We start from the raw sequence: 25,771 nt of genomic DNA on the forward strand, positions 1-25,771 counted from the left end.
ACTATTCCCATGTCTCCACAGAGAGATCAAGCTGGGAACGTCTCACCCAAAGACTCTTGAGCAATGTCAGCTAGCAGCCACAGAGTTGAACCTGTGTTTCTGGTTTCTTTTTTTAGATCATTAAAAAGGAACTTAAAAATCTTTATTCGTGTGACAAAACTATAAGTCTAGACACACATATCTATCCACATCAATCCTTTGAGTAGATTAGGTAGTACAATAGCCATTGCATTTGACCCATATAATTTGCAAGCTGTGCTCTATAGACGGCTGTGCATCTAGGTTGCTGTGTATAAAGAAATCTAGGGCATTCACTTCCTGTTTTAAAGGTGACTTCAATACATATTTTTTTTAGCACTTCTATTTTTTGAATGAATTGTTGACACAGCGCTTAACTTTTTATTACCTGTCAGTTTTTCCCCGAACATCAAAAATCCTATTAAATGATCAAATTAAAGTAGTTTTCAGCTCCATAAGCTGATCCAAGATCTCCCAATCTAGTCTACCGACCACATGGAGAAGTATGCTGTTGGCATAATACAGGCTAAAAGCAATGCAGTTGTGATTTAGACTAGACAAATGCTTACAGATAAAGTCCATTTACAACTGGAAAGGAAAGCTGCCAACAAAACCTAACGTTTACCAGAATCACTACGCCTTCATTAAGGCACAGGTGAATCTGACTATAATTACATATTGTATCTAGTGTGTTGTTGCTTAAATTATGCTAGTCTTATGGCAGGTAAGACAAGATTCGGCTTGCTCTTTCAGCCCTAACCCTGGTCGTGTTAAATGGACTGAAGAAATACAAAAGCACAATTCAAACTTGTAAGCAGGCTTACAAATGTATATAGGGTGACAAGTATCAAAACTTAGGTTTCACAGATATGTGAATGTGTGTTACTGGTTTTCTTCCTTCAACTTCTTAACTCAGTTCAAGGAAACTGCTCCTGCTTACACATGAGTATCAAAACTTAGGTTTTAGGACAATGTCCTTATTTTGAATCTTACAACTCCAAGACGATGTTTTTCATTATCTTCCAACAATCTTTGTGACACTAAAAACTCAGGGCTGAACCTTAAGTAACCCTGCTAAGTCCCAAATGCTATTTTGCAGTACAGCCCTCAGCAGCAGAACTTGATTGCTGAGTTTGAATTTAAAGCAGCATAATTAGGCAGATGTAACCACGATAAGTGGGAAGTAATTCTGGTGCATTTATGCTGATCTACGTTCGAGCGTTGAAGGGCAACAGACACACAATCCTCATCTCAAAGCACATCAGCAAATTTAATGCTTATAGCTAAACACTAATGTCACATGCATTTTAGCTGAATAAAACTCTTTGTTTACGTGACTAAATAGAACTTAGTAGCTGAGAATGCCAGATCCAATGTCTTTTCACTCAGATGTTTAGATACTGATAATAAAGCCCTACCTTCTTGTTGAAACTAGTAAAGACCACTTAGCAAATCGACATAATGCGAAAAGATGTGGGTTAAAAATGACTTCCAAGTTGTTGTTCAAAGGTCTATTTCTTAATTTTTTTATGTGACAAACTTTTTGGCACATCATGTTACTGACCTAACGACCCCTTTTCATATGTACTAAATTAATTATTACCTATTCATACTGGTGTTCTGTCCATAGGCAGACATTTCTTTGTAGAAGTCTAAATTTTACTTTAACATGAAAGAAATATTATCCATAAACACCATTGTTTCCTCACGGCACAGCCAGCAGCTGGAGTAAATCTTACTCTTTTAGCAGACACTGAATTACCCCAGGTAAACAAACGCTGAGATCATAGCAATCTTATACTGCACATTTATAACGGATATCATATGTAAACATGTGGGAGTCCAACATCGCTTTTTAAACATGAACTGTACCACTTCGTATTAGGTTTTTACAGATATGTGAATACGTGTTACTGGTTTACTTCCTCCAACTACTTAACTCAGTTCAAGGAAACTACTCCTGCTTACACATGAGCACAGTGAGTGTTGACCCGCCTAGAAATGAAAAGTACAGTGCGCACGCTGGCTGCCGACTCGTCTCCTCTGTGGTTTACTTTAAAGAAGCAATGAAGGACACGCTTTTACTGCTGTTTCTGCTGTGTGCCCAAACTATCAAGGTAGGCTTTGTCACTGTCTTTAAGTCTGTCACACTTGATTGTACTGTTCATCGCAGACTGGATGAATACCAGTGCAGTGGGATTCAGCTAATGACCAGAGGGACAGTTTAAATGGAAAAGGAACTGAAGACGCAGTTCTCTGAAATCACTGAAAGACCGTCATTAACATTAAAGATTTAATGTAGATGTCTAACTTCTGTCATGTAATTTAACCTTTCTAATGTGTTTCTGTATATTGTTTAATCTGATCACCTGTCCTGAAACCAACAAACGGAGAGTTTTTCATTTCTTTTAAAGCATTTCTTAATAGTCTGTATCAATGTGATCATATTACAGTAAGTTTTACCGTGGAATTTTAATGAATAGGTTGTGCTGTGGTGAACCTGTATGAATGTTTGGTTTCGGTTACTTGCTCTCTAATGGAGTTTCAGACTGAATATCTCATTGCAGAAATGAAGGAGCAGCTCTTTCTGTTATCTCCCTGTATCACTGTGCTTTTCTGTAAATCATTAGTTGTTTTAGGCATGAAGCCGAGAGCTGGAGGAAAACACAGACTATTATCACTGATTAACTGTCAGGAAATAAGAACAAAGTGCTTCATAAATCACCTTTGTCATGACTCGCAGTAGTACCGGTGGTCACACTACACAAGAATTTACTGCTTAGGAACCCAGCGCTTCCAGGTCGCCGCCTCTGTTTCCTGTAATACGAGAAACACGGTGCTGCAGTCAGCATAATCGTTCATTTTGCTTGTCATTGGAGGCCACTGCGGTGAGGGAGTTTCATGTTTTTTTTGTGTGTGCATAGGACAGGTGTGCAAGCAGCTACAATGTACTTCAGTCTTTACTATCTTTTGGTGTGTGAGACAGAAGCACAGGCAGAGATGGCATGTGAGTTAAGGCATTGGTATGCGTGCACTGCCCAAACGCCCAGAAATACTGCAGAAAAAAGAGTCACTTCCTATGAATTCTGAACAAGAGTTTGCTTGTTTGACCATGTCTGCACTGGGGCCAGCACCATTACCAGAAAGGAAAAAGTGGGCGAAGGTGTGGGTAGTCTGGTTCTACTTTAAGGTCCTATTTAACATACTCAAAAGTACAGCAGGTTATATCTCAACCTGTCTGTTTCCTATATCAGACAGTGACTAAATCTTTGATTTTGAAATTACTATCTTAACTGAGTTTGCTAATGTTTACGCTTATTGTCTACTTCTGAGAACATTTATAGCAAAAACGTCATACACTTTCCACATAAATTTGTAATTTCAGAATTACTAAATTTACCTGAATTACTGGCTCTGGGTTGGAGGGTTACAGCATTCTTCGCTGTCTACATCTAAGGAGCAGAAAATGAGATGCGCTCAAGTATTTGTCTGTTTCCCATAGGTCTGCTCTACACCCTACAAGAGTGAAAATGGACAGTGTCGAAATGACACAGAGTACAATCACAATGGCCTGTGCTGTACAAAGTGTCGCCCTGGTAAGAGTTGTCCTGTAAACATAACAAAGACTGCATTTTTTTTTTTTTTACAAAACTTTCCACCACAACAGTTAGACCAGATAAACAATGGTCAGGCATAAGCTATTCTGAAAGTTGCATCACTACACGATGAGCACTAACGCATGTCATGAAACGTGTTAGTAAAACTTGGGTGTGAAGGTGTGAAAGAAGGAAATTTTCACCTACTGTGACTAATTATATGTATTTATAAGCTGCTCTTTCATCCTCAGAGACGAAGGAAAGCAAACGCACAATACTGTTAATTACTTAAAGATTTAAAGCAGAATTTTAATACCTTACACATAACACAGCTTAACAAACACAGACCGCCCAACTTCATTTGGAAAGGTGCACACACAAAGCCTCATAAAAGTCTACAGTTCCACATCTATTACAAACTGAAATAGACATGAAAAATCAAGCTATTACTATGTAGAATTTCATAGTTAAAATACAATGTGTATACTGTAACATAAACAGGTAGTACCTGTCAACAAGTAGTAACAATGAACACTCTTTTGAATGATACAGATATATTAAATACTAAGGTATTACTCACTGGTGGACTTTATGGGATTTGAGGAATAGAGAACAGGGGCTTTTTTGTTCTTTCTGCAACAAAAACTACCAGCTTGGTAATTGTGTACTTCCTGACTCCGAACAAAAATGCTGGTTAATACTGCAGGTAGGCTGGGTTTCGTAATGACTGCACTAACAAAAGGTGCATTCACACAAGGATTTCCCTCTGTTTATTTCCTCTTTTGTTAAGCAGTGGCTTGTGTGTGTTTTTGGCTTTGTGAACCTCCTGCTGTGACAACAGTGATTTGGGCCACACTGAGCTGGAAATCAGTTTTACTTTGAAGCATTTCAGCCGTTTTGCCCTCGCTCCACCCCTGCTCATGAGATAACTTGATCTCCCATGCTCACTAATCTCATCTCTCCCACTCAGTATGAAGTTAATTGTTTTACTTCCCACTTTACCACTGAATGAGTGCAGCAGACATTTTATTGGACTGCCTTTTATCGGTTAAATGTGTGTATTAAATGCTATAGTTGCAATAACTTAATGCACTCAGGGACAGAGTATAAAGTATTGTATTATAATGCATTGTATGTGTCACTGTTACGTTATCAAAGTATGACCAGATTTTATTAGGCTGAACAATTAACAACTATGACAAATAACATTAAACTTATGCTTTTGGCCTTTTTGGGGCTTTTGTAGAGTTACGGTACCTATGTGCAGTAATAAAATGCATATAAAACTTATAAATTAAATATAAATGTAAGTTAAGTAACTAAAATGATATAATTACAGGCTATCGAGGGGACACACGTTGCACTGAAACTACCGATACTGTGTGTACACCATGTCCTCCGGATCAGTATCGAGAGAACTTTAACTTCTATCCAAACTGTAATAGCTGTCAAAAATGCAAAGAAGGTCAGTGGATGAACTGTACATCTCCATGTTATTACACTCATATTTGTCCAGTTATTGTTTTGTTTAATACCAACAAGCAATGGATGTGAGCAAAGAATACTTTTCTGTCTTCAACTAGAAAAAGGTTTACAGTATGCACAGAACTGCTCCTCTACAACACCGTCCAAGTGTATTTGCAGACCTGGGAGGTTCTGCCGCTTGGGATATGACAATCCATACTGCTCAGACTGCAAAAAATACAAACAATGCAAACCTGGCTTGGGAGTGTCTGTAAAAGGTAAAACTTTTTTTTTTATATCTCTCTTGTCACTATGTTTTTATGGTACATCTTAAAACAATATTTTGAAATTTAAGGATGTACCATTTGTCAGATGAGCCAACTTCTTTCTGTGAGGGTCTTCTGTAATTACTACTAATAAAAATATAACAAAAATAAAAGGAGAGGGGTACATGCTGGTGCAGTGGTTAGCACTTTTGCCTCAAGCAAGACCTCCTGATTGCCTGTGCGAGTTTCCTCTGGGTGCTTTAATTTCCTCCCACAGTCCACACTTATCTGGGTTGATGTTTTGATTTAACAAGAACAGGCCCTTTTCTAAGTATAGCTTTAACTTTAGTGGTTACTGGAATAGAAAAAGTACTGGTGTCGGCCCTCAGCCTCCTCGTAGATATACTCCACTCATTGACAAAGTTATATGCTGTTACAGATTCATTTATAGATCAATCAAGAGTCATCAACATGATCAATTATTCTGGCTCATCCCACCAAATCACTCAACAAATACCATGTTATGACATTATTAGTATATTGACCTTTATCCTTAGTGCAATATAGCTGTCGGTATACTGTGCTCATGTGACTGCTTTTTTCGGGACAGTGGGTCAGATGCACTCTTCGCAGCTACAGCGTTTTTTTCTACAGATTTCTATTCAGTCTCTCTGATATTTCCCATGAAGTCTCAATATGCCAGTGCTTTTATTAATGTTGTTTTGTAACATGTTCCATACAATACAAGTCATAGAGTGAAACACGTCATTAAATTAAATGTTTTTCTGTTGTTGCCAGGCACACCAAATTCAGATGTGAAGTGTAAAATATGTCCCGAAGGCACGTTCTCTGACAAGACCTCCTCCACTGACCCCTGCCAGCCCCACACAGAGTGAGTGAAGGAGAGCTATGGTATTTCCACAAAGGTGTTCCAGACTCAAATTGCTGACCCTTCTCTTTGTTCTCTTCAGCTGCAATGGGAGGGCTGTTCTTAGAGAAGGCAATACTGAATCAGACAATGTGTGTGAACCGTACACATTGACAACAACTGACAATCACAAGAAGAGTGTCGGTACAACTCCCAGCACAAGCACGACCACAGTTGCACCAAGCTCAGGCTCGACATCTCTGCTAAGAAGCACCACACAGTCTGCCTCAGTTTCAGAAGAACCCTCCACCTATTTAATAACAAGCCTACTGACCCCACCGCCTGACAGCAGTTATGGTACTATAACTGACTAACTTTCAGACTACTCATAAGAAAACAGCTGTGTATGAAAAGTATTTCAAAAGTGCTCTTGTTTTGCTTCTTTTGAGATGTATCTCTGCTTACCTCTCTTAGTTGGATTAATTGCTTCTGTCACTGGATTACTTGTCATCACCATCATCCTTTTTCTGCTATGTTATTGTCAAAAAATCTGCAAGAAAGGTAAATATATGCTTTTATAGGCATTATGTTTATTTCTGAGTTACATTAGAGAATGATAAGGACCAGTTAGTTTTTAACTTCTTTACAAGGAACAGTTTTTATTACACTTTCCCTCTCTTACTTACAACCATTGTTCTTTTTTCTTAGACACTGCAAGTTTATCTCCTAAGGTGGATGCAAACGGAAACTGTGAGACTGCTGACGAAGTAAGTCTCGGCTTTCTATCTTTCATACTGAATACACCCTACATTTAGTAAAGTACACATCCTCTGTGGTCTGCAATTCAGTACAAGATCACTGCCATTTATTCTCCCCCTTTTAAAGTTGATTGCGTTCAGTTTTACAACAATTAAATCATGAAACATTCCCATTTGCACGTTTATTGATATAATCCAGTCCAGTACAACACCACTGCTAACTGTAACCACAGTGCGACTTCCAATAAAAGCATCAATAAAAATTGGGCTTGGTAGGCACCATAAAATTTGTCTTTATGGCAGAATAGCTCAGTGTTTGTGATTTTTTTTTAAAATCCGCTGGAAATGAACTTCTCTTTTTCTTCCTCCCTGCAGAAATACAGTGGGAAAACTCAGCTGACTTTATTTAAAGTTGCATCACAAGAAAATGAGTGCCTGCTAGAAAAAGGGGAAGCCAGCAGTGATCACAGTCAATGCACAACCAATACCGAAACTTTAACTAGAACTGATGGTTGCAGCAGCCAGGAATCCATCAGCCCTTTACATTCCACTTTTGCGCTTGACAATCCATTGTCTGTTCTGTCCGAGCCCAAGACTTTACACTCCAACAAAGACTCTGCTGCACCACAGCCCAGTATCCAAACACAGACGTCCTCTCAGCCCAGCAGCCCTCAGATCATCACGCCCATGACTACCAGCCCACACGTCAACGTTAACATCACTTTGCACATAGGAAACGGGTCCTGTGGGACACCAGCTTTCATACCTGCGGACTTGATAAAACCTGACTGTAAGCTCCCCTATGGAGAGGAAGAGGAGTCCTTTAGCACCCCACAGCAAGAAGATGGCAAACAGTCACTAATGTCAGTGCCGGAGAGTTCCAATTACTGCACTGAGCACACAAAGCAAGACTCATATGCATGAAAGACTGATGTTAAGGTACACAACTATTTCCACTTTGAAGGCAGAAACTGTTACTTATTGTTTATATTTGTATATATATGTATATATAAATATATATAAGCCGTGCTGGAAATAAAAATGTAAATATGGAGAGAGGTGTAGTCTACAGTCATCATAATATATTACATCTATATCCAATGTTTGTTGTAAAATGCATATCTTGTGTGTACAGTTTTGCTGAAAGAATCATTTTCTTTTGTTAAGATACCACACATCACTATATTGTGTATTACATGTAAGGTAACCTCAAAAATGTGTTTGGATACCAAAACCACACTTTAAAAAAATGTAGGTCAACTGCACTAGATGACAAAATGTCAAAGATTAAGCAAATTATTTTAAAGCAAAATGGCACAGCTACACTTTAAATTATATATATTTTTAAAAAAATACATATTCAAGAAAACACTCTGGTCATGCAGCAGTGGCTGCCCTAAAGAGTTCAGTCACAGTCTTTCAGAAACTAGGCTGGGTTCCTTGCAGTTTGCAGAAACTGCTTGACAATATTGGGCCATGAAGTCAACTAGTTGAAATAGCTGTGGTTTCCTCCATGTGACAGAGGGCACAGATATCCGCTCATTCACGCTTCTGTATGCTGCATGTGCTCTGTGGGATATTCTGTGAATTTAATTTCCTCATTTGCAAAATATTTCTACAACGGGGGGGCTGAAGATCGACGTCGGTCACATACGCTCATCAGACGCTTTATTAGGTACACCTTGCTAGTACCATGTTAAATCTCTTTTGTCATAGCCGTCTTAATTCTCTTAAAACATTCCTCAGAGATTTAGTCCATGTTTGGGTCCACTGAAGCAACTGTGTGACAGTTGCTGCAGATTTGTCATGTTTGAGTCCATGATGCAAATCTCCTGTTTTACCACATCCAAAGGTGCTCTGTTGGATTCAGATCTGATGATCTTGATGATTTGAAGTTTGTGCATTATCCTGCTGGAAGAAGCCATCATAACCGAACCATCAGGATGCCGTAGCAGAAATTGAGAATCAGAGCAGGCAACATCTTTCCAATCTTTTCTTGTCTAATTTTGCTTAGTACATACACATCTCAGCCTCAGTTTCCTGTTTTTAGTTGACAAGAGTGGTACAGACTGTGGTTTTCTGCTACTGTAACCCATCTGCTTCAAAGACTGGCGTGCTGTACATTCAAAGATGCTCTTCTGGTTACAACCTTGGTTGTAACAAGTGGTTGACTTATTTTTGCCTTCCTAGCTGCTCAAAACAATATGGCCAGTCACCTCTTGCATCAACAAGATATTTTCACCGAGAGAACTGCTGTTGGCTGGGTGTCTTGTTTTTCAGATGATTCTCGGTAAACTCAAGAGATGGTTCTGTGGGAAATTCCCAGTACATCAAAAGTTTCTAACATAATCAGACCAGCTCATCTGGCACTAACAAATATGCCACATTAATAGTCACGTAAATCACCTTTCTTCTCCTTGTGATGTCTGCAGAGGTGGGACCAAGTCATTGTTTTGCAAGTCTCAAGTAAGTCTCAAGTCTTTATCCTCAAGTCTCAAGTCAAGTCTCAAGTAATGTCAGGCAAGTCAGAGTCGAGTCTCAAGTCACTGGTGTAAAATTCCGAGTCAAGTCACAAGCCTGAAACTTTGAATTTCAAGTCCTTTCGAGTCTTTAAAAAAAACAAACGAAAAAATAATGTTGCAGTTATGCTAAATGTAAATATTAGACCATGTAATTTTAAAATCTGTGTTTTTCTCAACACATACAAAATAGTGAACTTAGAAAATATACACAAATTGTGAAATTGCACCTCTTTAAAATGCAGCTCAATTAAACTTAGCTCCAAGAATAATTTTCACCGACAGTTCTGAGATACGCTGCATGTTATTCTTGGATGCGGTTGTAGGACCAGCTTTAAAATCGCATGACAAAAATATCATACACATTAAAAAAAACTGTATCACCAACGTAGCCTGGAAAACATTTGCTAGTTAGATGAAGTCAGTAGTGATGGGTCGTTCGCGAACGAAATGGCTCTTAGAGCCGGGTCTTTGACGTGAACGACGCGAGCCGTCACGTGGGTTTTTTTGTTTTTTTTTTTCTTTCTCTCAGCCTCTCTCTCGCACTTTTTTTCCGCTTCACTCTGCACGCGAGCCTTGTGCTTTACGCTGGGCAGAGGGGGGAGGGGCGGTAGTTACACTCAGTAGCACAGGAACAGAGCCAGAGAGAGAGAAAGAGAGGCAGGGACAACAACATTAGAAAGGTATAGTAATCATCCACAACTATTTTCGGTTGCAGATGATAAAGGATTGAGAAAGTTTATTCATGCAGGTCCATATGACAGAGAATATGCATGTTCTTTTAGTTTTCATATTATAATTTATATTTAATTGTGTTGTGGTTTGCAGTGTTTTGTGTTCTTTTCACTTTAAATTTGTGAAAGGAAAAAGCTGAAAATTTAAATAGTTAAAACTTGAAATGTGAATAGTTGATTTTTGTATTATATGATTTATTTATTACATTTTATGTGGAGTGAATAAATAAAAGTATATTTACGGTGGCCCCTAGAGACAAAGCACATACAAACTTCAAATCACGTACGAACTCTGAAGCATGTACAAACTCCAAAACACGTAAAAACACGTACAAACTCCAAAACACGTAAAAACTCCAAAAACACGTAAAAACACGTACAAACTCCGAAGCACGTAAAAACTCAGAAGCATATAAAAACTCAGAAGCACATAAAAACTCAAAACACGTACAAAAGACAACAGAAGTGCTCCAGGATGCTGGGCGCAGTGTTGAGCCTTTGTTATCTTGTGGCTACACAAGCCAGCAAGTACCAACGACCGGATTTGGTGTGTGGTAATAACAGGTAAATGAACTTTTTTTTAAATTATTTGAATATATATATGAGTGCCTGTGTATAAATACACAAACAATACACACATGCTTTCAATTGTGTAATTTAAGTGATCTAGTAGCTCTGCTTTGGAAGTTCAGTTCATGCTAGAAATGTGTTTTGGAGTTTGTACGTGTTTTGTCTCTAGGGGCCACCGCATATATTTATATATAAACATATATAAATAAAACCACTTGTTTTTACGTTAGTAATTCCTTTTGTGCATAATTTTATATTATTGTTAATAATAAATTAATTAAAGCAACAAAACAACCTGAAGAGCCGGTTCGGAGCCGAAAGAGCCGGCTCTTTTTAGTGAGCCGAACCGAAAGAGCCGGCTCTCTAAAAAGAGCCGGAAATCCCATCACTAGAAGTCAGCTATCTCATCTTAGCATATTTATATGCATATTTATAATTATACGGTTCTTGGAGTGAGTGCATACACTCATGAAGTTTAGTAACTTCCGGTCACTGCAACAAGCCCAGGTACAGTTTACCGACGGATGGGTGCAGGACCTTGAAATGCACCGTGTAGAACGAAAGACCATCGTACGTATCATAAGTTTACCAGTCTCACAAATCGTCTTCATAAATACACATTCGTTAACCGTTTATTAATATAACCTTTGAGCTCAACGGTAATTAATTAGTAGTGGAAAGAATTTCTGGTAGCATCACAGAAATGTAGCAGTGACAATAATATTGTATGCTGTAATCGTACTGGACAATTAGTGATACAAAAAACCTGTTTTATCCTGTGAATAAAAGTATGTGTTTTTGTCAGTGTACCATAATAACAGAAGCGAAACGCAATATTGTGTCAGGATAATTTACTATTTATGCACAATAAATAAAGGAGCATAGCGCGACAATTTCTGTTCAGCGCCAGACTTGCTTGTAACCTATATCACCAATTATGTTAAGAAAAATGACGCATTAACTACAACAGCAGACTGACCTTTGTGTAAATGCTTGGAGCAGACTAACCTGTGAGCTGGAGGGTTCTGGGACGTTATATTTGATCTTTGAATGGCTGCAATCCAGTCGCCTCTTTGTTACTTCGGAAACATGGCTGAACAATTTCTCTTCAACGACGTAATCCGATAACAACCGATCTCTTTACCCGTCGGCTTCCCGTGGCTGTCATGCGACCGGCTATTGCAGTTAATAATACAACAGCTTCTTGACATTTTTGTGTTTCTTTTTATCACTGTGTGACTTTAATTGAAAGCCTGCGTGCGCTAGTACCGCTTGCCACGAGTTCCCAGAATCCTTTGCGGTTCTACCCGTGAATGACGTCACATTTTCAATCTCCATATAATATGCATGTTAAATTTTATATTTGGGGTAAAATATCAAGTCTTTTCAAGTAAACCGGTTCAAGTCCAATTCAAGTCCCAAGTCATTGGTGTAAAAGTCCAAGTCAAGTCACAAGTCTTAGAACATTTTTTCAAGTCAAGTCTAAAGTCATAAAATTAATGACTCGAGTCTGACTCGAGTCCAAGTCATGTGACTCGAGTCCACACCTCTGGATGTCTGGCTTGAACTTCTGCAAGTCATCTTGACCATAACGACCAAATGCACTGAGATCAAGCCATGTAATCGGCTAATCAGGAGTTGAAGAGGTGTACCTAACCAAGATGTCGGTGAGAGTCGACGTGTAGTTACATTTCTAGGGGGTGTATATCAGGTTATAGCAAAGGATTTCAGAGGGGTATGCAGTTACAATGTAAATAAAAGGTGTATTTTTATTTATGTATTTGGCTGATTTAAGTTTGCATCCAAATATTTACAAAAACAAACAACAGTACATGTCTGTTTGAAAATCATAGCCATAATTTCTGAGTTTTAAACATCACACACCCTTTTTATCCAAATTCCTTGATTCTACTTTAAATGTTCTGTAAACAGACTTGCATTTGGTAAGTCTCATTTATCCTAGAAGTGATCCCTGCTGCTGTTTCACACCTGCTCTGCTTGATGTTGCTCACAATTATTCAGTCCAATCTGCTGCTGCGCTTTCTCTGCCTGGTACCTCATGTTCTCGGTCAGAAGTCTTCCATTTCTTGTTTTATTCTTTAACATTTTAAACAAATGTGAAAGACAGAAGATTTTGCTGATTTGACAAAACTGCGCAAAAAACCAAAGCTTGACTTTTTCTTTGAGCTCATTTCACTCGCCTCTGAAACTATTTAAAACTATAATAGTATTTCTATTTTCAAAAATGGAAAGAGTACCCTAGCTAGTTTTAAAGGTTTTATACTTTTGGGTAGTGGAGTAAAAGAAGCAGCATATTTTCATGTGAAATACACCACCAAGCCACAGCATTAAAACCACCTTCCTAACATTGTGTAAGTCCCCTACCTGCGGCTAAATCACCTCTGACCCTTCACACCTCTGGTTCCTCAAGACCTCACGTATCATGTGGATGCAGTCCTTGGAATCTGGGAAATTTGGAGGCTAAATCAAAAGCTCTTCCTTTAAGCCCTTCCTGAGCATTGTTTTTTTTTTTTTTTTGGGGGGGGGGGGGTGTCACAGTTCATTGTTTGCTTGGTTCGCAACAATGTTTGGGCACGTGTTATGTGTCAAAGAAACATCCACACGAATGCCAGGAACCAATGTTTCTCTGAAGAACACTGCGTTCTAATAAGATAATCACTGTTGTTTACTTCCTCTACAGTGGTTTTATTGGTGTGGCATCTTCGTGTAGTGGGGTTGGTGTAGAGTAGCAGGGAACTACAGCTGGCTCTGGCTACTGTCGATGTGAAAGTGCGTGACTCTACTATCAGAACGAGACTACACAAGTTTGACTTTTATGGGAGGTGTTCAAGGATGAAAACTTCACTCTCTAAGAGAAACATTAAGGCCAGACTGAAGTTTGCCAGAGTGAACATAGACAAAGACAATGACTTCTGGAATAATGTTCTTTGGACTGATGAGTCTAAAATTGAATTATTTGGACACCAGAACAGTAGACATGTTTGGCATGAACCAAATACAGCCTTCCAAGAAAAGAACCTCATACCAACTGTGAAGCATGGATGTGGCAGTATCATAGTTTGGGGATGCTTTGCTGCAGCAGGACCTGGTCAGCTCACCATCATAGAATCCATCATGAATTCGACTGTGTATCAGAGGGTGCTTGAAGAATATGTGAAATCATCTGTAAAACAAAAAACAAACAAACAATTAAAGCTGAAGCGGAACTGGAGACAGCAACATGACAATGACCCAAAGCATACCAGCAAATCCACCAAGGACTGGCTAAAAACTAAGAAGTGGAGAGTCCTGGAATGGCCAAGTCAAAGCCCTGATCTTAATCCCATTGAAATGCTGTGTGGTGACTTGAAACGGGCTGTACATGCAAGAAACCCCCAGCTGAAAGAATTCTGCATTGTGGAGTGGGGCAAACTTTCTTCTAATCGATGTCAGAGACTGGTAAAAGGCTACAAAAAGTGTCTCACTGAAGTTATATCAGCCAAAGGGGGCAACACTAGTTATTAGGGGGTAGGGTGTCCTAACTTTTTTCTCTCCATTAAAATACACATTTTTGTTCATATCTTTTTTTTATGTGTAACAAAATGTTAATTTTTGCTGTTTAATTGCAATTAAGTCCCTTTTTTCTCCAGTAATACATGAAAACATGATTGGACACACTATTACACATATTATACATATTCATGATACATCAGCGACCAAGTGACCCACTTTTACATGTAGGTCCCTTTCAAGATTTTGTTTGGCTCTAGCTTACAAAAGTGAACATGCCAACAACAAAAAAAATAAAATAAAATAAATAAAATAAAACAAACAGAGCCAAGAAAGGAAAGAGCTGCTCTGAATTGCATCACAATAGAAAATGAAGTGCACAAGTTTACAAAGACATCAAAAAAGACATTTATGATTAGAATAAGTTGGGACTGAAATGACATACAGCACATTTATCCTTAAACTTTAAGAAGTATAGTTCGCTTGTGTTACACAAACCTCTCAGCATTATTAACTTTAGTCCCAGTTTGGAAGGATATGCTTACTCTAATCAGTGTCTCAGCAGAACCACTCTTCTTTATAGTATTAATAAACGAAACTGTTGCATTTTGCTTTAATATGCCAAACCCGCGGTTCTTCTCTAGCTCTTGAAGAAACCGTTTACTTTTGATAAAACAAACGCTTATCCTCTGTCACGATACCTAAACCTGAAGATTAGGGTAGTTTTTTTGCGGACGCTTCTGACACCTGCTGGTCGAAGTTGGACACTACAACATCTCTCTGACTAATAAAATTGTTTTCAGTTAGAAGTGGCAGTTACTTTTCATGGCAGCTGCTGAACTTTTTTTTTAAAGTCAGGCAATTTGCTCTACAAAAAAAAGTTGCTAACGGTTGATTTCTGTATATTTCTTTCTTGTAATTAGCTGAGCAGCAGCAGCAGCTTGTGAACGAAAAGAAAGGCAGTACGAGTCAATTCATTAGGAGAGGGGGATAAAACTTTACACAGTTTTATTCCTTGTCTCGTACTCAACTTGATAATCATTTAAATTACCACGCTACATATAAATTACTCTCGTTATCTTCCAAATGTTAGTCATAGATGACAAGTATCTTTCTTCCGAACATTGTGTGTGGTCGAGTCCCCGGCCCCCCTAATTTTTCGGTACAGTTGGTTGCATCCGTTGCCGCTGTGTGTTGCTCCCTTCCTGAAAGACACTTGCGTTGGAGCCGCTGATGTCGTTGAGCGAAGGCTGGTGAGTTTAGGCTCTTTTTGCTGTTTTAATTCGTTTCTTCTATTAATAATGGGCATTTTTTGGGAAGCCTCAACCTCCCGTATAGATTCCTACATACACTTTTCTAATTATACGGCTAATTAAATCAGTGTTATGCCTCTTTTGTGTCCCCTATCTCCTCCCGCTGTGGTTGGCGGTGTCGTGGACCTGGTCGCTTATGTTTACAGTCCCTGCCAGCGAGCAAGGTGGATGAAATATGTTATATAATGTGTATTTATCCTAAGCAACAGCTCATATGTTGGTCCGATAGTTTGTGATAGATGGTGCGAATTAAATAAAAGAGCAGCACGGGATCTTGAAGCCCTTTACGGGAGGGTATTTAAAAGGCAGCTTCTTAACACCGGGGAAGGAGGTGGACAGGCAACGGAGATAATACTGACTGCTGCAGGTGTTTGTCTGTTGGTTTGGTGGACTGCTGCAGTCAACCAAACCAACAGGCAAATCCATTAGAAATGAGCAAATCCATTTCAAAGAGCGAGGAAATGGGTGCAGCAAAGTACAGAACTAGTTTAGTAGAAACGCTAATGTACGTCAGGTGTTTCCCCAGGTAAAGAGGAAGCTCACAAAGTGAAAGCAAAGAGCAGGCATTATATTATGAGAACAAAAGGGACTGCTTTAAAAAAGGTGGTACACGCTACTGCCAAATTATTAAAGGGATTTGTTTAAAGTTATGTCCACCGCCTTCATTAGGGCATGAGATTTTGAAGTGCTTTAAAATAAAGTCAGGATAATTGTATTCACTATCCATGAATGTGCGGTTGATTTCAAATTAATTGATGTGCTAAATGCTGCTGGATAAAAGGATACTTGGTACACTGCAATAAAATACCAAAATCACGAGCAAATATCCAATCTGAGAAACTGGAAAGTGTGATTTCTTTGTCATTTTTTAAATACTAATTACAGGTCTAATCTAAAAACCCATATTTAGACTGTGTAATCAGTTTGTACAGAGCTAGTACAGCTTACTAGAAGCTCTTGTGTTGTAGATTAAATATTAAAGGGTTGTTGTTGAAGTTGATTTTGTTAATGTGTAACCAAAAGAATGTCTTCACATAACTTATTTAGGGTTTGGCTGATTAAAGGTTTGAGGTGCCTTATTGTCTTTTTGTTTATTGTTTTTACACCCCAACAGAGACGATAATTTCAGGATTCCTGAAGTCAACTCCCACATGGCAGTGAACCACGTCCTTACAAACTGAACCAAGTATACTCTGCTCCACGACGTTGCCCTCTTAGATGCCTTTCAGTGTCAGTTTTTGCAAATGGCTTGCTCTCTGAAGGACGAGCTTCTGTGTTCCATCTGCCTCAGCATCTACCAGGACCCCGTCAGCTTCGGCTGCGAGCACTACTTCTGCAGAAAGTGCATCACCGAGCACTGGAGCAGACAGGAGCCTCACGGAGCGCGGGACTGTCCCGAGTGCCGGAGGACCTTCGCCGATCCACTACTTTCGCCAAGTCTCAAGCTGTCCAACATTGTGGAGCGCTATTCAGCCTTCCCACTGGACGCCATCCTTAACGCACAGAGGAGCTCCTACCCCTGCAAGGACCACGAGAAGGTCAAGCTCTTCTGCCTCACCGACAAAAGCCTCGTGTGTTTCTTCTGCGACGAGCCGGCGCTACATGAGCAGCACCAAGTAACCACTATCGACGAGGCTTACGAGGAAATACAGGTCAGTCATAGCGCACACACTCTGACAGCTCATTAGCAAGAGCGAGGCTGACATTTTCTTAAAACCCATCAGCACTCTGCTCCACGTTCAGACTCTTTCACCCGTGGGAGCTGCCCAGACAGTTCAGCATTAAGTCCACTCCTGCCCAGAGAAGCTGCACTGAAGCAGTTTGGGGATTTGGTGCTTTTTGCTTTTGAGTGTTTCAGGTACAGCAGGTGCTGATGAATGAGGCACATCTAATTTGCTTCTCCCTGATGCCCACAAGTCCACTGACCTGAAATCATAATGAGATTCCAGTTTGTAAGTCCCGTTATGATCAGAGGTTAATAGTTTCATTTCTTGGTTCAAACTGAACTGAAATGATGGTTAGGAATGCAGCTCCTGCTGCCTGGAATGAATCACAAAGAAATTGAAAGAAGCAGTCACTCTTTAGGTGTGTTCAAGGAAGTTAAGAGAATAAGACAAATCTGATTCATTTAGATTTTTTTTTTTTTAAACTTCTTTACTTTTTTGGACTTCCTGTTTTTTTTTTTGTTTGTTTTTGTTTTTTTTAATACAAGTAGGTGTTAGTTATGTAACACCTTTTTATTTAATTAAGTTTAGTTTTGTGTTGTCAGTGTCTTTGTCTGCTTCTTCATTGTTATGCCTCTGGTTTGGCAGTTTCTCCTTTAAAAGAAACAAACAAACTTCATATCGCCAGGGTGATCTCGAATCAGTTGGGGACCTTTCCTGCTTAGGTAAAGTGCTTCTCTACGCAGAAACGCATGGCTTTTTTTTTCTTTTCACATTACTAATTAAAGTCCTGGAAATATTCCAGGAAAAAAGCATTTAGATTAGTTAGACGTATACATCCACATTTCAGATCTGGCAGGGGGCCCTTGTTGCACATCAACATCATTTCTCTTTCTCCCTATCTCTTGTCATCTCTTTGCTTTCAGCTTAGCCCCAAATAATTTACAATTTAAAGGGGAAATTTGATTTTAGAGATCTTGACATCGGCAACTAACAGATGCTTGAAAACAGGAGAGGGGGAAAAAAAACCTTCCTCAGTGATTCATTTAAATCTAGAATATTAGGAACTAATTGACTGTAACTGTGAAGAAATGAACTTCTCAATAAAGCGTGTGTTTAATGTGTCATTTGCGTTTACCCTGAGTCATGTTTTCCACATTAACGAGAATAGTTCAGTGTTTGCGTTCCCTTCACCATTTGGGTATTTCCATTCCCACGGAGCCAAAATCCAATAACTGTGAAACAAAGCTCCTAATCCTTTTCCTTCTCTGCTCCAGTATACAGAGCAACACATTCCAGTCTAATGTTATGGAGTTCCTTTCCGTTTTCATGCCTGCTGTTGCCAGTGTAGATGTTCATGTCTGCTGTATGTAACATAAAACACTTTGTTTTCTTGATAGTGAGCACAGTGATGTTTCTGATAAAAGAGATTTATAGTTACTCGGTGGGGGTTTTGAGGTTTCACTGTCTTTCAGTGCATCTCAAACCAAAACCTCAAGTCTCTTTTGGATATATCACTAATGAAGTCTGAGTTTTCGGTTTCAGTGTCTGGCTCTAACTTCGTGATGCCGCTTTTGTTGTATACTTTATTTTTTTATGCTGGGGCTTACTGTTCTTCTTTTTAGAATTGGAATTTCAGTCAGGAGCAGAAAAACTATTAATCCCATCAGGGAAAGTCTATCAGCGAGATGGTCTCAGCCTTTGACTATTCATGACCTCAGACACTCTCCTTTTGTGGTGTGGTACTGTTAATGAGTGAGAAGGGTTATATGCAGACTGCAAGTGAAATAAGAAATCCCAAATAACACCATGTGTCTTTTATTTTTGACTTCCACCTTGAATATTCAAAACTTCCTTATGTTATTAGTTTCCAGTCTGCCTGCCCACAACTCTGTCCACAGATTTAGCTGTGATTATATTACTAACTATGCATATAGTTGACTGAACATCGAGACTGTCAGTTTAACTAGCAAATAAATGCCCAATTCTGCATCTGCATCACATGTTTGATGACTTCCTTTTGAAAGTTTTCAGTGGAAGTGGTGATTCACATCTCTGCTGCTACTTCAACCACTGGATTCTAGGGAAACAAGTTTGTCCCAACCAGCACCACATATTTTCTTGTGATCAGTTTCACTTAGCCAGCAACCACTTGCCTCCCAGTTGCAGAGGGCTCATAGGCATGTCTCCACACCTCCAAGCTGCATTGGGTCAAAGTCTTTCTAGTAGCCAGTCTTGCCACTTGGCAGCCATATAGGTAAGGCAGTTATTTTCAGTGAAAGTAAAACCAGGGCATAATCTATATTGCATTGATCACCAAAACATGCAAATTCAGAAGTCAAATCTGATTTAAAACAAAAACTAAGTACATTTGGTAATTTTGCCACGCTAATTAAACATATTACATTTTAGGTATTTTGTACTGTAAAAGATGATGCAATAATACAGAGAAAATCCCACCAGTCAGACAACCCCTTACGAATAAAGGGAATAAAGAATGGGGAGAGTGGCGTTTTATGGTTTACAATTTACAAATTTATGGTTTCATCAACATTAGTGCACTTAAAGAATTGCTCTCCACTTTCACATTGTGCATTTACCATTTTCTTGGTTTATCATTCACATTCTTACATCAGGAGATATGTTTTCCACCACACTTGAAGCCTTCATAAACCTCAGCTTTTGCCATGGATGGATAAAACGATGTGATTGGCTTTATGCTTTCCCATTTCACTTCTTATAATTCTTAAAATGTCAACCATTCTGTATCTACTGTTGTACATAATCCACAGTAGCGGATTTTCAGATAACACACCCCAACTCATTTGTCCATTTACAATAATTTGGCACTGCACTTGACCATCAGTTCAGTTGGATATGTTGTACTTGTAGCAGCAGAGATGAGGAAGTCTTGTCAGGTAAGTTCACTTCTTTCTGTCTTCACATTTCCAGATTTCAACAATAACAGACTCTGACTCAAGTGTCATCACTTGACTTTGTGCAGCTACTTCTCCAAATGTCTTCATGGAACTTTTTCACTTATTCCCCAAGAGCTTTAAACAGACTTTGGCTTGTAAAATCTGTGGAGACTTCTTTAATTGGGGAAAAAAATACTTAATTGGATTAAAACCAATTTGTATGATCTAGGTGTTTGAGGGTTACAAGGAAACATAATTAGGCAGTTTGTGCATAGTAAATAGCTACATTTCCCCTCCCTTGTTCTGCATTAAATATAATTAACAGTGCTGTGTGTATTAATGCTGTCCTCATCAGTTTCCAATCAGGCTGTGTGCTGTAAGCTTGAGAAAGGTCAAAACTGTGTAATCTTGGAGCAGAAGTAATTAGGCCCAACACAAGATGTTTCTCTTTTCTTGGACACCGGCTTGTCCCTCTGCTTGGAGTTCTTTTCATGGTGGCGATCTGGCATTTTGTATTCTGGCAGGAGACTTGGAGGCTTCCCAGATCCACAATACTGAAACAGAGTGTGCGCACACAGTGGCCCCATCAGACACAAGCATGTCCCATGATGATCTTGGCAAACTCGTATTTGTAGAGCTCGTTACATCATGCCTCATCTATATCAGACGAACAACTTGCACATTTTCCATGTTATTTATTTGTTTTGCAGTGAGCAGATAGGAGCTGAGTGTCAAACAGAAACAAATGCGAGAGCTATGCCTGCAGGCTTAAACGTCACTTTTAGCGTGAGGCTCAGCAGTGTTTCACTAAATGCCAAAACAACATGGCGAGGATGTGTTAAAATGCAGCAGAGATCACATCCAGTGTTTTGACAGTCATGACCAAAGGGGCACATGCCCTGCCAGTATGATGGTGTATTTAAAATAAATGTTAGAGTTTTTGTAGAGTGGGGAACTGTTTAGATATGGGGAAAGGATTTGGTAGGCCGAGTGCCAAAGCTTTGCCTCATTATGTTGAAATGTTGGAGAGGCTAGCAAGGTCTTTGCCGAAGTAGTTTTGAATTCTTACAGAAATCTTCTGGAGAGAGTGCAAGGAGAGTTTCCCTAGTTTGGTTATGATTTTGTTCTTGGGGGAAAATGAAAGTCAAACTTACTGTCAGTCGTAATAGTTCAGCATTACTGTCCAGTTTCCCAGCAGTGGTTGAATTTAGGTTAAGTCAACATCTTCATCACCCCGCAAGTAGATGCCGCCTCTTTTTCCTCAGTAATATATATATTTTTTTCATCTTTATCACAGCTTTCCAGAAAGCAGAAGGCTGATGATTTGTGTGTTACACAATCGGCATTCTAAGGATGGAAGAAATCAAGTTTTTTACATTTGAAGGAAGCATACCCAGACTGAGACCAGATCATAGAATAGACCTTCACGACGAAATACAAAGACATTCAGCACAAACATTTTTTTTTAACTCTTGTGTGTCTGCCAGAAGACCTTCTTTGGAAAAAGCTTTTCATTTTGGAGAAACTTGCAGAATAACTAATGCCTAATTTCTGAGCAGTTGACCCTTAAATAGCTCATTTTACTATGTAAAGTCAAGTCAGTCATGGCTTATATTTTTATTTAGGCTCTTCTCAACACATTTCCACATGAGATACCTTTTTGTTTCTTATTCTCAAGCTAGGTTTAGATGGAACACCCTTCTGTTATGTCATGCCACTACTGCTTTAACTCTGATGTTTTTGGTTGGTCAGTGTCTACTCACAAGAGCAGCCTTTCGTTAGTCTGTAGCAGAATGTAATCTCCTTAGCCTGGCATGTCACTCTGCTGACCTCAGGCCCTGAGTCTTGATGCCACGTTGAGAGCTTTGCCTCCTGCTGATTTGCATCCTTTAACTGGTAAATGCTGCTGTGGCCAAATCTGTAATGCACAAACACATATGACACCTGACTTTTGCATGGTGATGTGTACACATCTGGCAGGCATTTACTCAGCACATAAGTGCTTGCTCGTACACTTTTTTTTTTCCCTCAACATAAAGGACATTAAGGTAGGATCTGGGAGGATTTGTCTGCAGCTCTGCCATTTGCTTCAGGGAGCAGAGATTTGACAGGGAACTAATGCTTTCTGATTAGGTAGGATTTTATTCCAGCAGTCATATTGGATGATTTGGGACACCCATTTAAAATGTACAAGAGCAAAAAGCACTCTTAATATAACATTCTTCCAAACGTCTTGTAATCTAAAACATTAAACAGAGCCGTAGATGGTCTCATAAATATCCACATTTAAATACACTCCAGACAACTCATTATGGCATGTATATAAAATTTCCCCCTGTCGGTTTTATGGTTAATTCATCAAATAAGGGTTTATCCAAAAGGCCGCATATCATTATCCACAGAGCTTCATTCCTTAACCAGGTTGAGCAAGAGCTTTATTTTGTGTGAAATAATTCAGTCATACATCAGTCATGCTAATGGAGTGCTGGAGCGATTTTAAAAAGAGGTTGGCTGGATTACTGCACCCAGATTGGTGTTGGACAGAGTTGTATACTTATTACCACACTGCTGTGGCCCTTAATGTTGGAAGTCAATTCCTGTGGAGGACAAAATGGAAGACACAGCAGCCACTTTGCCTTAATTGTGATGATGAAGATTGTCAGTGGGTTGTATGCAACCACAGCATCGCAGAGATTGACACTCTTCCTGCAGTCTACTTGCTCGAGGGATGCGTTATCACTCTACATTCTAGTTGTATTGGACCAGATAAAGAGGAAAATAGATTGCAACCACTGCTTAACCATACATTTGGAACTTTAAGTTTTGTTTTGTTTTTCCCAGACACTATAGATGCTGTACAGTATATGTGTGAGGAGTATACAGCAGGCAGCTGTGCAGTAATGCTAATCTCAGTTTGACTGAAGCCCACGCTGCAGAAGAATTAAATGATTACTGTAGTCTTGAGTCACCCACACAGACCTGTCACTCAGGGTGTCCAGATGTACCTGTGTGCTGCTATCTATTAACACCATTCTTATAGCAAGGCATTATATGCTTATCAGGACACAAACACGGGGGTTAATCACAGAAACCCATTAGCATTTTCCCGTCTGCCTCGCTCTAGTGCAGGGTGGCGTTTGAAAATGGAGAATGAGCACGCCAGCCTTTGAAGTGTTCCTCTGGTGGTTTAAAAACAGGGCTGTCTTTCACTCTCTGACTGTCAGTGCCTGGCCGAGAGCTCTCTCTCTGAGCCTGCCATCACCATGCATGGCCGTGCTGCTGCAGTAATGAGTCAGGCAATTTCAAGGGCACCCACGGCTGCCATCTCCCCTGTGGCTTGCCTCAGTCTGCTCTCTTTTCCTCCAGCAGCTCCATCTTTCCTTCTGTCTCTCTGTGAATTTTTTTTTTCATTTACTTAGTTGTGTTTCTCGGTAATCTTCTCATTTCTAAAATATGGGCTTTATTGAGTACCTCATAGCTGGTTCTTCTGAGAAAACCAGTTCCCAGCTCTCCACCCTTCTGTTTTTCAAACATCCACCCCAGACAAATTAGTTTGTCCATCTTAGCGGTTGGTCGTGGTATTGTGGCAGAGGGGCTTCATTCGTGCAGAAATGGAGCCACAGGGAAAGAGAGAACAGTCATGTTCTGTTAGGGAACTGGGAGAGGTGGTAGCTCATCCTGTCCTCATTACTGATAGCACTGATGATGCTTGAGGCAGAACAGAGCCAGGCAGCATGTTTACTTCAGCCCAAGCTGTTGGTAGATTAGCGGATAAACATCTGCATTGATTGGAAGAAAGCGAGCTGGTGCAGCCTCCATCACACAAAACATTTTGTATTGTTTAGATCATTACTTTGGCCTGCGCCAAGTGAGTCAGATGTCTCTGCATCTGTTGTTCTTTTAAAATGTTTATGCATGCCTTCTGCAAAGAGTTGATTTTGTGACTTGCCATATGTTTACTAGTCATTTCTCCTTTCAGTAGAGGGCAGGACGCATACAGGTAAAAGCTGTTTGCCTAGCTGCAATATGTAGCTGTTAAAGACTGTTCTGAACCGTGTTTTTAGGCTAACATGATTTAAAATGCATCAGGCTTAACAGGTGTCTCCTAAACAACCGTTGTTACAGTTACAACCTTTCAAATGACTTCATATTACCAAGTACACCCTGCCTCGTCGCAGAAAGCTGAGGACATCTTAGGAAGCCCCTGAACCATAAAGATATCTATTAGATGAAATGTTTTTGGTTAGGTTTTAAGGGTATTTGCAAACATGACTGCCAGTGCTTTCTGTTAAAGGAAAAACAGGTGATGTTTCATTTCAAAACATGGGGAAAATTAATCTAAGAAAACTAGACTTGCATACATAAAAACAAAGGCTTGTTTATGACAGTTTGTCTCATCAGCCTTCATGATCTTGTAACTGACATGCCACTATCCTGATGTCATGTATTCAGTTTCTATGTAATTTTGCAGTTGCTGTCATGTCAAAGAGTTTTCACCGTCCTGTGAAAAACAAAGTATACCTTTCATGCTTCCACAGGAATTAAAAAGGTAAGTAGCGACCAGATGCTACAAGTGTGGGCTCCCCCTATAAAAGCAGAAGTTTTTGCAGTTTGCTGGTCTGAAGCATTCGGCTGTTTCCTAACAAAGTGTCAAGGTGGAAAAAGCACCTTGGAAAAGTGAAAAAGACATCAGCAGTGATCTTAGATAAGTAATTGTTGATGCCCATCAGTCCAGGAAAGGTTGCCAAGTGCATCACTCTACAGTGAGACATTATTCATAAGTGGAAAGCATTCAAGAGAGTTTCTAATCTTCCTCACAGTGGACATCCCAACAGACCCTCTCTAAGAGAACTGTGCATAATGAATACCCTCAAACCTAAATGAACTAAAGCAACGTAAAGGACAGTGGGGACAAAAGGGTGGTACTAATACTGTATATAAAAAAACAGATATCAGTGTTGCATAGCCTTCAGTATGACTATAAAGTCACAGTAATGCTATGGTAACAAACATCACTCTCGTAAAGGTGTGTTGTGTTGCAGAACTGTGCTAAACTTAGAAAGCTGCTGGGGAAAAACTGCCATCTGAGTCCATATGTTTGCTTAGCAACATCGTAAATTATATAGCCTCAAATCACTTCTTCTGAGAAGATGTGTTCTGTAGAAGTGGGTTTCATCAGAGATGCACAAACTCCCACATGTTAACTCTAGTCAGATGATTCATTGGAGCTGAATGCATGACATCTGTAGTTGCACGTCTACCTGTCAGCTAGTGAAACCTGAAGATCACGAGGGCTTGAGAGTGCTGGAACTGGCCTGACAGGCCAGAGAGTAAGACGGAGGATGACCAAAGACATGTGGTTTATGTGTCATCTTGGTGAATGAAAGGAGAAACGCTGTTCTTAAAGTTTTGCAGCTTTAAGTGAGGCTTAATGCTGAGCCCCCAGCCTCCTTAACGCAAGGCAGATCACCAGGGAGAGCAGCCTGCACACCAGTAGCACTGCAATGAAGATTACATTAAAAATAAAAGCCCTGACAGTGGAGGGTGTTGTATGAACTCCCTTAGAAATGGAA

At 39.6% G+C, this 25,771-nt stretch overlaps 2 protein-coding genes across 3 annotated transcripts in view; both read left to right on the forward strand.

The window, feature by feature from the left end:
* The first annotated feature begins 1,988 nt into the window (after positions 1-1,988).
* On the forward strand, positions 1,989-8,212 carry tnfrsf1b (tumor necrosis factor receptor superfamily, member 1B). Its single transcript, XM_086294244.1, has 9 exons — positions 1,989-2,135; positions 3,521-3,614; positions 4,954-5,079; positions 5,198-5,356; positions 6,143-6,236; positions 6,316-6,569; positions 6,687-6,773; positions 6,921-6,979; positions 7,346-8,212. The coding sequence occupies exons 1-9, from the start codon at positions 1,989-1,991 to the stop codon at positions 7,892-7,894; spliced, it is 1,569 nt and encodes a 522-aa protein (XP_086150370.1). The 3' UTR covers positions 7,895-8,212.
* A 7,082-nt stretch (positions 8,213-15,294) lies between these two features.
* trim62.1 (tripartite motif containing 62, tandem duplicate 1) overlaps positions 15,295-25,771 on the forward strand; it is a 35,360-nt gene continuing 24,883 nt past the window's right edge. The window contains exons 1-2 of one of the 2 annotated variants that reach the window (XM_086292683.1): positions 15,295-15,556; positions 16,731-17,268. In XM_086292683.1, coding sequence (XP_086148809.1) covers positions 16,861-17,268 — 408 coding nt within the window. In that variant the 5' untranslated portion in view covers positions 15,295-15,556; positions 16,731-16,860. The other variant, XM_086292684.1, reaches the window with a different exon arrangement.

This window comes from Aulonocara sp. 'chitande type north' Nkhata Bay, linkage group LG5 (assembly GCF_057382095.1).
Source record: "Aulonocara sp. 'chitande type north' Nkhata Bay isolate Kocher_YH1m ecotype deep benthic linkage group LG5, A_spYH_male_GT1.1, whole genome shotgun sequence".
Taxonomy (NCBI): domain Eukaryota; kingdom Metazoa; phylum Chordata; class Actinopteri; order Cichliformes; family Cichlidae; genus Aulonocara; species Aulonocara sp. 'chitande type north' Nkhata Bay.

What these genes read in the sequence shown, in the direction of transcription:
- tnfrsf1b (XM_086294244.1), top strand. Translation starts at nt 1,989, where the DNA reads ATGAGCACAGTGAGTGTTGACCCGCCTAGAAATGAAAAGTACAGTGCG. An exon ending in CTGTACAAAGTGTCGCCCTG is followed by an intron (nt 3,615 to 4,953) that starts GTAAGAGTTGTC and finishes ATATAATTACAG; the next exon opens with GCTATCGAGGGGACACACGT. An exon ending in TCAAAAAATCTGCAAGAAAG is followed by an intron (nt 6,774 to 6,920) that starts GTAAATATATGC and finishes CTTTTTTCTTAG; the next exon opens with ACACTGCAAGTTTATCTCCT.